The following is an 11,394-nucleotide window of genomic DNA, read 5'->3' on the forward strand; positions in this document are numbered from 1 at the left end:
GATGGTGGTGGTGTGTTGTGGGGGAGAAGGGGGGGGGGGGGGGGTTAGAGGCGTCTGCTCATAGTGATGTGCAAAAGCTACACCAGGGAGCAGGGTGGAGATGAGAAACAACGAAACCGTTAACAGATACTGAGGACCACACCAGCAAGGTTTGGAGACCCAGGAGGAACCTTAGACACTGGTGTGTATGTATAAACTAGATATATAATACACATTAAAAATGAACAGTAAATACTGGAATAAATGGAGCAACACTCAAGAATAAAAAATGGGGGAAAAGGTCACAAAAAATACATTCCTTAAGTGTTTCACTTAGAGTTAAATTAAAATATTTCGTGTCATTAAAATTCATTTTTTAATGATAATCCAACAGTATGGTGTAATTTGATAAAAATCTGTTACCTTTAAAGGAATTCTTAAGCATTAAAAACAAAATGAAAGTGTGATTTAAGGCCAAGAAGGATCATGTGAAATACTGTTACATGTTTCTGCTTATGACAATTAGATTTTTGGCTGCAATAAAACATTTATGGCATTAAAATAAATCACTAAATAAAAAACTGCTATATCATTATATGAACCCCAGTTTCCAGTTTAATGTTGACCTCACTCTGAATACATTCTCAAACGATATGAATCATAATTCGAATTATTTAGACTCACGCTCTCTACTAAAAGTTTCCACTTTAGACAGCTACTAAGCAGACTCACTGACGATTAATGAAAATATCTGAATTAATAATTTTCACTCTAGGTTATGACAAGTAATGAAGCTGTGGGCGCATTCTTATCAACCATTAGGAGAAGAGATAATCCTACAGTGCCAAGCAATGTGGTGCATGGTCACCTTTGTTCATATGCACATGGAGATTCTCATCAGTAATTCATGAAATGTATGGGTGTTAAGTGGGTAGATAGTGTTAGCGGATGTGTTCTGGGAGCCTATCGAAGGGGTGAGGGGAGAGTAAAGGTGCGCTGAAGAGAGAAGTTTCCTTCATTTGCATCTGACACACTTCACTACTCTGCTATTCAGACAGTACAATCATTTTAATAACTGTCTGCCTTCCTCTGCCTCCCCCCCCCCCCACCCCCTCCTACTTCTGTTTCTACTGACAAGAAAGATGATGTATCTGCAGACAGATTTGCAGCACTTTCAGCACTTCTCTTTCCAACCCAGCTATGAAAAAGTCCTATTTGTGCAGGTATTGGGGTTCCTTTCCAAGTTTTAAATAGATCTAAGATCTGAAATCAAACTTATGTTTCTACTACTTTTGCCAGCTGTTAGCTTCTGTTGAATATTTGCTTTTAAGTCTGATTTGAGTGTTTATTAGATTCCCTTTAATGTTTCAGGCTCATAGGAGAATAACGTTTTACTGGAAAGTAAACTTCAAAGCATTGATAGCCTACTTGTAAAAAAAAAAAAAAAATACAGATTTCATAAAAGGAAGATGCTCTCACAGTTTAAGACTGGAACAAATGGCAACGCATTGACTCAGTGCTTTACCTCGCAAAAAATGTAATTATGAAAGGCTGAATAAATTCTTAATTTGCTCAAAAGCCTGTAGCCCAGGGCGTAAAATATTTTTCCAGAGGCTCAGCTTCTACAACTAGAAACTTTAGGTTTTGCAACGTGTCAAAGAGATGAAAACACTTTATTTCCTCAAAAGTTTGAGAGCGAATCTTTTAGGTCTGGGCGTTGAAGAGCAACTTTCCACTTCCAGTGTAAAAAGTTTCATCAGTCCTACATATGTGTTTTTGTTCTTCCCTTCTCACAGACGTTAACAACTAACTGAGACTGTGGTTCAAGCAGGTGAATATCAGATTTATCGATCATTAACTTATAGGAAACATTGGGTATCTACAGCGCTCGTATTCGTACTGATTTCCTGTTTAAGCAATAGGCCTAGCTAAAATATTTTCACATAGCGTTAGTGTTTGGCCCCGACAAAGATGCGTCTAAATCAAAAGGGTTTTCTTCTCCCCCTGAAAATGTGTCTCTCAGTATTTTAGAAAACTTCAGACACTGCAGGACTATCTGAAGTTTACTGAGCGACGTCTGTTGCAACAGGTGCTACAACAGCAGAGTAAAAATGTAACAAACAGGTTAAAATTATGGCCAAATGCGTTGATAATTTGTAGGAAATTTTAGAAATCAGATTAGTATCTTTATATAAATCTAATCAATTGTGAAATAATTTATCCATATGTTCCCAAAAGAAAAAGACACATGGAAAATGGGGAACATTCCAGTATTTCCATTAAATTGCTGGTTATTTAGTGATAAATCACGCGGGAAATTCAATATATATTTTCTGTATTTAACTTTAAAAGGTACCCTGGTTTGTTAATCCGTTACGTCCTGAATCAGCAGAGAATTACGCGCTCTAAACGGGATCTGATGCTGCGGCGCACCTGCACCGAAACTATCAGGAGAGTCTTTTCCAGTCGGGTGCAAATGTCTCCTAAAAATCTTGAGAAGAAGCGAGCTCAATTTAGAGGTCTTGACCTAGGCTTTGAGAGATTAGTGTCGAGCTGAAAAGCGCGGTGGAAGTCACTTTACCTGCTATTCCTTGAGTTTGCAGTATGAAGTTCTTCCAACTCTCCCCGGCTCCATGTGCAGAAGGTCGCAGCGCTGCGGCGGCCCCATGGAGCTGCGCCCTGAGTCCCTCCCCTCTCCACTGCACTTCCTCGTTCCAGCCCAACATGACTATGTCTCTGAGCTCGACTGGGGCATTTTGCTTGCTTTTATCCACAGGCCGAGTCTGCAGCGGGGAGTCGAGCCACCGAGCCCTTGGCACTTGCTTTGTGCCGTGCCAATAAAAGCTGACACCCAGTAGACCATTACTGGCAGCCATGCATGAGATGGGATGAGGCGCGCGAGGAGAGTGGACCATTCATTGTTTATTTATTTCATTCTCACCGAGGAAGGGGGGGGGAGGGGGGGGTCTCCTTACTTGCATATTGGACAGCTCCCCTTCTGTCACCTGTTCTGGCAGGCTGAAGCAGTCCATGAAATTTACACAACTGTTTTCTTTCCTATATAATGAGTTTTTTTTTATCTTTAATGTTTCATCCATTTGACTTTGCTTTCTCTCCAGCGATTGCCCCCTTAGTGTCAAAAGCCTCCTGTCCCAACACCTCACATCAGCAAGTACCCAGAATCCGGATTAGCCTATGACTGAACCGGAGCAAATTGATTCTTTTTTTCAACATTTGAGTCTTTGATACTTTCTGTTTTAAGATGCATGTACACATGCGTGATTATGAGACAATGGCCCCTCTAGGCACATACCTGTAAGAGCCCCCCAGACTGAAAGAGACAAATGACACAGTGTCTTTTTGTGTCTGTTTGCGGTAATTTTTTATTGTCATCCCATCTCTTTGCAATCGTTTTGCGTCTCATTGTGATCATTTGATTGACTTTCCAACAAGATATGCATGCTTCAAAAACAGCCCCTTCGCCACTTCGTCCCTTGAGCCCCTGGGCCTGTGCCCAATAGGCCCAATCAGTAGTCCATCCATGCAGGTACCCTGGGTGCATCTTTCTTTAGTGACTGGTTCAGTCCTGCAGAAGATCATAATGCAAATATGCATTACATTCACTTTTGTTTTGTGCGCAGGAGTTTACAAACCAACACCATGCCACTGGCTCCTTCAGTCCAAACCCAACAGAGATATTTTAGTTTCTGATGCTTTCACCAATACAAGCTCTTTGAAACTCTTTCTAACTTCAACATTAGAACTTTTGCTGCAAAGACAGTTCTCTAAATTTAAAACTTGGAAGTGACTTGAAACTGAGACAAACAACATCGAATGTAAATTAGTGAACCGTCACTACACTCTACTGTCTGCAGCACATATTACTGGGTAGGGTGCAATCATCTCCCTCCTATCTATCGTAATTCATGGTGATTGTATGAACATAACATATGGGGACAGTGCACTCAACTACAGCACAGCAGCTGCCACGTATCACTATACAGACCCTTTTAAAATGTTTAATAACTACTTTCCAATTTCCTTATACTGCCAGCCGTGAAAAGTCACAGAGTGATGGGTGCCTGTAGCCTACTGTCTGAAACAATTAGAAGAAATTGAAATTGTGGATTAATATTAATGTCAATTCTAAATAAATAATGAGTTACACCTCTGGTTTGGCTAAAATAACTTGGATCACATTTTCAGAAATGTCATTAATATCTCATATGAATATCTGGTGGAGTTGATTGTTGCTGTAATTACTGATGTATTTAAAGCTTAATCTTATACTAAGTTGAGTTTTTTCCATGTGTATACTGACTGCTGATTAAGTGACATGGTTTTATAGTCAATTTCCCAGAATAAGTGGAGTTCTACTATGTAAATTTACCCTCCACTGTTTTCTCTGCTTGTGAATGTTTTTCCCAGCATCCCACTGTCCTCGGGCCCCGCAGAGTGCTCTTATCTCAGGAGAGGCTGTGTGTGCTGGATTGCTGAGTCACCTTTCATGGGAGGTTGCCCTTATCTCCTAAGAAGCACAACATTCAGGCAGTTGGTTGCAAAAGGAGGAACTTTGGGCAGGAGCAATGTAGCCTGCTGTGTCTTCACGGCCATAATACAGATTGCAGCAACGCTCGCTGACTTCCTCAAAGCCTCACGGCTGGAGCTGCTTTGTCTGTAAGGTCAGAAGCTGCAGCTTTTGGATGCATCCAGGTAGGAAAAGGCTGCAGGATGAGCAAGTCCCTAGGCCACACAGAGGGAATGCTGGGACTGAAATGTGACTATCAGCAAGCTCTTGCTGATAGTCAGTGTCCTACCATGACTGTAGTCTTCCATGACCCAGAGATACTGCCCCGTCCCAATGACACAGCAGCTTTGCAGTTAGGTGTGAAAGGCAAAATATTGTAAGGACAATGATTCAGCCAAGATTTTAGAGAAGTTAACGCAGAGGTTGGATCAATACTCAACTCTGTCTGAGTTGCATATCACCATCCTAACATGTGGCTTCTACAAAACATGTAAATTGTTATAGGTCAGGTGGAAACACCAACAAACTGAAGCAGAATTCTGCAAAAGGCTTCAAGGTTTTATAAGATTAGTTAAATCTGCAGCATTTAAGATTATACTACATGTCCAGGCTGTAATCCAAACTGCAAATCAAACTAAACATAACCCTCTGCTCCTTCGGGTTAATCCACCACCTGAAGCAAGCCGTGTTGCTGTAATTAATATCATTACCTGGCAAGTCTCAAAACATCATCAGGCAATGTAGCCGGTCGACTGCCGAACAATAGGCTCAGGCTGGTTCTTATTTCATGGATCTTTAAGCAGTATTCACTGTTTCACATTTGGAAGCATGAGCAGCATGTAACCCTTAATTGGTTTCAACACCTTAATAAGTCAAAGACGTTCAAGACTGATAATCACATTAAATAGTCCAATTTATCGAAAAAGTCAATTGCAAAGTGAAAAACTCTCTTTCTTTAGGAATGCATTATGCTGTGAGGATGTCAGAGTAAATTAAATTCCCCTCTGCACACTAAAGCATCTATTTCCTTATGGTAATTATCTGCTGGAATAGACGTGTCACTAGAAGGAGTCAGGCATGCTTGACATTTAGCCTTTTTATGGAGAGGCGATGAGTAAAAATTAAGATGAGGAAAAGGAAATTAATCTCCAGCTCAGGCAGGCATTGAGAGATCCTGGAGGATAGTGGCTGAATCAATCATGATGTTTGTGAGGCTGTTTTGAAAAGGAGCCAGTGATGAGATTCAGACCACAAGCTGGAAAATCTGAGGTGGGGGGGGGGGGGGGGGGGGGGGGTTAGCTAATAGAGTTATGATTGCTGTGAGAAGGTTTACGCAGTTTTACTGGTTATAAACACAGCAGCAAACATACAAACTTGGGTACAATACCAGTTTCAAAGAGACAATTTGACATTTTGGGAAATATACTTCTTTATTTTTTTGTGAAGAGTTAGATGATTGAGCAGAATGACACAACTTTCATATTTGGGGAAACAATTAACTGAGACCGGTCTCATACCGTCAAATACCAACGCTTTCAGAAAGCCTGACAAAGTGTCGGTATTTGACGATCAAGGTCTCCTTCAGCATCCGCATGAGACGCCCTGGGCTTTCAAGTAACTCCAATGTATCCTATCTGCTATCACCTATGTACGTATTTCAACAGAAAACACAATGTTTTCCGAAACCTAACCTAGTACTTTTTCATTCCTTAAAATAATCAAATAGCATACCGGTATATATAACATAATAAACAAGCATCTTATACGGACGATGAAGGGTACCTTTTGCGTCAAATACCAACGCTTTGTCAGGCTTTCTTAAAGAGTCCATATCTGAGATCAGAACGTGTTCTCTGCCCAGACACAGACATCAAATGTGCATTTTTTGTGCAGGTTTTGTTATCTTAAGACAGATAAGCTCACTGTTGCAGTTTTTCCAGGCCTTATGTGCCAAGCTAAGCTGACTGTTTCCGGACTGTAACTCCATGTTTAGCATACACATATGAGACTCTAATCTAACTCTCGGCATACAAGCAAATAAGCCTATCTTCCAAAATGTCAATCTATATCTTTAAGTGTCTAAAACATCTCAGAACATCATAAACAGCTGAAATAATAACCACTAATTAGTCTGAAAATGCTTTAGTTAATAGTAGCTGTATGGTCAATCCATCATTTAATAATGTGGTTAATGTGGAATGCTGTCTATCAAAAATTAGGTTTAAAGTCAAGATTGTCCAGCACAGTAATTTGTGGTTATTAGACGTCAATCACCATCAGAGCTGATATCAAGCCAAAAGGAAGAGTGCACTCTCTAGATTCAACGGATTCACTATAGTGCAAAGGAAAGGATAAATCTTAAATCTACTGAGTTGGTGTGACTCTGAACTCTTAAATAGGAATTCCAAATCTTTTACACATGAAGTCCAGTTTGTCATCAGTGTTGGCAATAGCGTAACAGTAATGTGCTCACTTTTCAATAAAAGAGTAGTAGTAAGGATTTGCAACTGCTCTGTTACTTTGACAGCTGGATGGTGAGATGGATGGTTGCTCTCTGTATCCAGCTTGTCGCAGTAGGCAGTTAGTGACAATCAACTGCTGCATTGAAATGTGTATTCTTAGCCGGCTTAACAACATTATTACCCATTAGAACTCATTTGAGAGTCACCTGTGCTTGTTCAGAGTTGGAGGATGTGAGAACCCTGTGGCCTCATGGACAGGACTACTGCTGTGTAGCTGCGTGCAGTCACTTGGGCTAAGATAGCTTTTGATGGTCACTTAATACCTCTAACACTTAGGTTTCCTATTTCTACACCTTAAATTTGGGATTAGCAATTCTAATCCAATACACACCAAATTCCAAGTCCGCTAGCTGTCTGTTCTCTGTGTGTGTGTGTGTGTGTGTGAGTGAGTTTTCTGCTGTTTGTACTGTGCCCAGGCTCTGTAACTGGGAAACAAACAATGTGGTTCGGACCGAGCCACACGACACTATTTCAGCCATGATGTTTGTGTCAAGTAACGTTAAATGTCTTTCCCACAGACATTCAGCTTACTTTCTAGTTCACCAAGACATGCTGTTGTTGTGATGTTCACTGTAGTAGCAGGAGAGATGTGAGTGTGTCTGGAGCTGTTGTGCTAGCTCTGGGACCGTCTCGTCCTCTCATGTTAGCTTCGCAGCAACAACTGTAGCGACACTATTCTAACCCACAATGTTAACATGTAAAGGATTTTGTCAAAGGTCACCTTTAATGCAGCTATCAGTCACCTAAAGTAAAGTAAAAAGTAATGTAACACATTTTGCTGTTGAGTTGCTAGTAAAGTCAGTACTTTTTCAATGTGTAATATGTAATGAGTAACTGATTACATATTTCAAATAACTTGCCCAACATGACTCTTAAGGAGGAGTACAGCACAGCCTAAGTTTTAAGATGCATTATGGGAAATGTAGAATCCAACCCTTTTGGAGTTTGATCCATACTTGAAACTACTCTCAGTCTCTCAGAATATCTCAGTCTCCGGTGCTTCAGTTTTGACCATTCTTTTTTTAACCTGTCTTTTGCGAGTCAACCAACTTTATGGAAGTGCAATTGTTAATCATTGAAGTGCCCCTTTAATGACAATAAATATAAGATAATGTTATCGAGATGTGAATTGGAATGATGCATAAGTGACCACCCAACCTTAACTTCTCACAAAATCAACAGTGTTAAAGTAAAAATCCTTGTGAAATGTAAATCTAAACAAAGTATAGATGAAGAGAAACAGGAAAACCAGCTCATCCCTATTTCCTGCCTTAGCGTGAAACTGCACAAACCACAAACATAAAGCTATAGCTGGCAGACTCTTCATAATAATCTTGATTTGCATTACAGTCACATTTACAGAAAACTAGCACCTCTAAATGATGTGTGTGCAGTGTAGACTGTGGACTGTATTTAATATGTAATTCCTGAGCAAATTAGGATGGGTTAATACCAAAATGTTACTCATAATGGATCTTTTGTACCTGCCATGGTTTTTTATACTGGTAAATATGTAACATTTGTGCAGAAAATCCTTACTTCCCTAAATATTTTCTCTGTTGTGTCCCTTTCTTTGGCCTCACGACAGAAACATACACACACACATACACAGTGAGCGAGTGAGTCGGTAAGAGAGCGAATGTCTAAGAGGACAATGCAAGAGCTCACTAACCAGAGTTATAAAACCACTCATCTAAATCAGGGAAATTATGATAATGGGGCATCTCATTATTCTCCAACTCACTCCGAATCAGTCACTGACATCACATCATTATAGACATATTCATATAAACAGATTGGATGGCATAAAGAGGAAGCTGACACCTTCAAAACTTTCTCATCTGCTTTGTCTAATCTCCTCGAGTGTTTGTGTGTGAGACAGGAAGCGCAGGTCTCAGGAAGGGGTTGCAGGGGGTCACGGTGGTCGCCATTCGGGACAGGGGTGCTGTGCGGCCAAAACTAGGACTCCTCAACTCTTTGAGTGTTCTGTAAAAACATCATGATTTTGAGTGAGTAAATTGTAAATGATTTTGTGTCAAGTAAAAATCTTAGAACCAATAGTAATCTTCATAGTGAAACACCAACTAACTAAGACTGCTACAAACTGATACTAAAAAAATACCCAGAGGCACCATGGTGTAATGAGCAAAAATCCAGAGGACGTCTGACCGTTGCAGCAGACAGTTAATCAATCCAAGTGCTTGTCTTTTTTCTGTTTTGGGGAAAAAATATGGGAGGCCAGCCTAATCAGCAGAGGAAACAGATCGCAGGGGGTGTTGGGCACCAGGAAAATGGATCTAGGTTGTGAAAAACCACGATTACCACGAGCTGCTCTGGATTCAGCCATCTGGAGATGCCTGCTCCAAAAGCCGGTAAAGTTCGCTCAACTGGGGCCCAACTAGGAAACAGGTTTACGCCTCCTTAACAGACAGCCAGTACTCCCAGAGCGGAGGGATGTTTGCTCTACAAAGTGCTAGAAAGTACTTTCTATTTTTATTTCTATTCTATTTAATCTATTATAATTTTCATTAATGTAAACTGACATTATCACAGTTACGCTGACTGTTATAAACACTTATTCAAGATACTCAATTTTCTGAAATATTTGTTGTTGCTTTTGATGCCTTGTAAGAAAATCAGAAATCTGCTGTGAAATCTCCTCCATGCAAGAGTGTTCTTTTGCCCTCAAATTAACCTTCTTGTCATTTTCTCCCCAGTTTTCCAAGACTTCCAATTTCCTTCCTGTCTGTCTTCAGGAATGACATCCATTGTTTTTTTAATCTCTGTCTTAACATTTCCAATTACTGTAGTCTTTGCCAACTGACCATTAACTCGTGTGTCACCAGCCCACTCATCCAAAAAAACAACATACACATTTAGCTGATGCAAATACCTAAAGCTTAAAGTGATGCCACTCACACTCACACTCACATACAGGCACAAAAAAAGGAAGCTAAAATACAATTCTAAATAAAAGGCTCAAGAAAGAGTATTTCATTATTTTTTATGTAATTATTGTAATTGCTTTGATACTGTATTCATCTTTCATGGCCCCTTGCCAATAAAACCCTGGACAGTAGTATGATTTTTCATTTAATGTTCTTTTATTTCTCCTTAAAAAACAAAATAAATCCCATGTATTTTTCTATATGACAGAATTTGTTTTATATGTGCATTTGTTAAGATCTGAATTTGGCACAACTGATTTAGACCAAGGTTTTTCTTGGTGAGGATAATTCGTGAATCAATGATCTCATGGTAAATCTCTGTGAGAGGTTTTCTGCTCAAAGCCTGCTGGTCTGACATCCGACCAAATGGCCCGTCTTCTGCAGGTTTTAATCTTGGTAAAGGAGTACATGGCTTCTATTTACTTTAAAAAAACATACTGGCTGAAAAATGTCAGAATAATAACCTAAGGGATGATGTCGGTGGAGTGAATTAGAACGCCCTCCAGTGGACATTCATGATAATTCTTGTCTTACTTCTAATGCCCATATACGAAACATTAATGTGTTCTGAGGATGTGGGTAGTGGTGGGAGAATAAAAGCTCAGTGAGCAACAGTAGATACAACAGAAGATGATAGATTTATTAAATAATTGCTCACACATTATAGAGATAGGCCTACTCAATGTCAAACATCAGGTAATGGTTTATTTTTGAAGACTCACCCAGAGTGTGCAGGGCTGGAGACAGCTTGGACAGAGACTGCAGCGTCAGCAGCAGAGTTAGCATAGACAGCCTTTCCTGTATATCCAGGGATGGTGGTTCGGCTGGCACAAGTCAGAGGTTTACACATTATTTATCAGAATATGTAAGAGGAGCATCACCATGTGAGAAGCATCAGCTGTTTCACAATCTGCTTTAGTAACCCAATGTGTGATTTTAAAAAAATGTAATTGCAAAATAAATGTTATGCTGAATAAACAGAGTTCTTGAGAACCACAATGAATGTATGTGTGTGTGATAAAGGTGTATCTTACCGTGCTGTTGGCACGTACGGGGGCATGATGCTCCTCTTCAGGGTCAGTGGGTAGAAGTCTTTATCCATGTTGTCAATGATATCCATGTTCTTAGAGCCAATTGTACCACTGCAAACACATGAGCACACCAACAAAGCAAGGTCAGCACTAAGGAAACATGCTTGGAAATTGGATTTTTGGACTCATACTGACATATACTGGATGAAAGACATTTGTGGTGACCTCTCACACATGACGTACTCACGTGTACAGAGGGATTTGACCTGACCTCGGACATCTGCTGCAGCTGGAAAGAGGAGAAAGAGATGTTGCTTTAAAACTGGTCATCATCATTAACGTAACTGCTCTTAAGACAGAAGTGGTTGGGAACTTACAATGATATG

The 11,394-nt window shown here is 40.1% G+C and overlaps 1 protein-coding gene across 10 annotated transcripts in view; it reads right to left on the reverse strand.

Annotated features, from left to right (window-relative positions):
* The window catches only part of ikzf1 (IKAROS family zinc finger 1 (Ikaros)), a 17,868-nt gene extending 15,013 nt beyond the window's left edge, over positions 1-2,855 (reverse strand). For 4 of the 10 annotated variants that reach the window (XM_046071282.1, XM_046071280.1, XM_046071281.1 and 1 more), the window contains exon 1: positions 2,561-2,675. Coding sequence is in view for 1 of the 10 variants with exons in the window: in XM_046071287.1 (XP_045927243.1) it covers positions 2,561-2,855 (295 nt within the window). In the remaining 9 variants the exon portion in view is untranslated. Of the gene's footprint in view, positions 1-2,560 lie in introns of all 10 variants that reach the window. The other 6 variants (XM_046071284.1, XM_046071288.1, XM_046071285.1 and 3 more) reach the window with 4 other exon arrangements.
* Positions 2,856-11,394: the final 8,539 nt, after the last annotated feature.

Source organism: Micropterus dolomieu, linkage group LG15, assembly GCF_021292245.1.
Source record: "Micropterus dolomieu isolate WLL.071019.BEF.003 ecotype Adirondacks linkage group LG15, ASM2129224v1, whole genome shotgun sequence".
NCBI lineage: Eukaryota > Metazoa > Chordata > Actinopteri > Centrarchiformes > Centrarchidae > Micropterus > Micropterus dolomieu.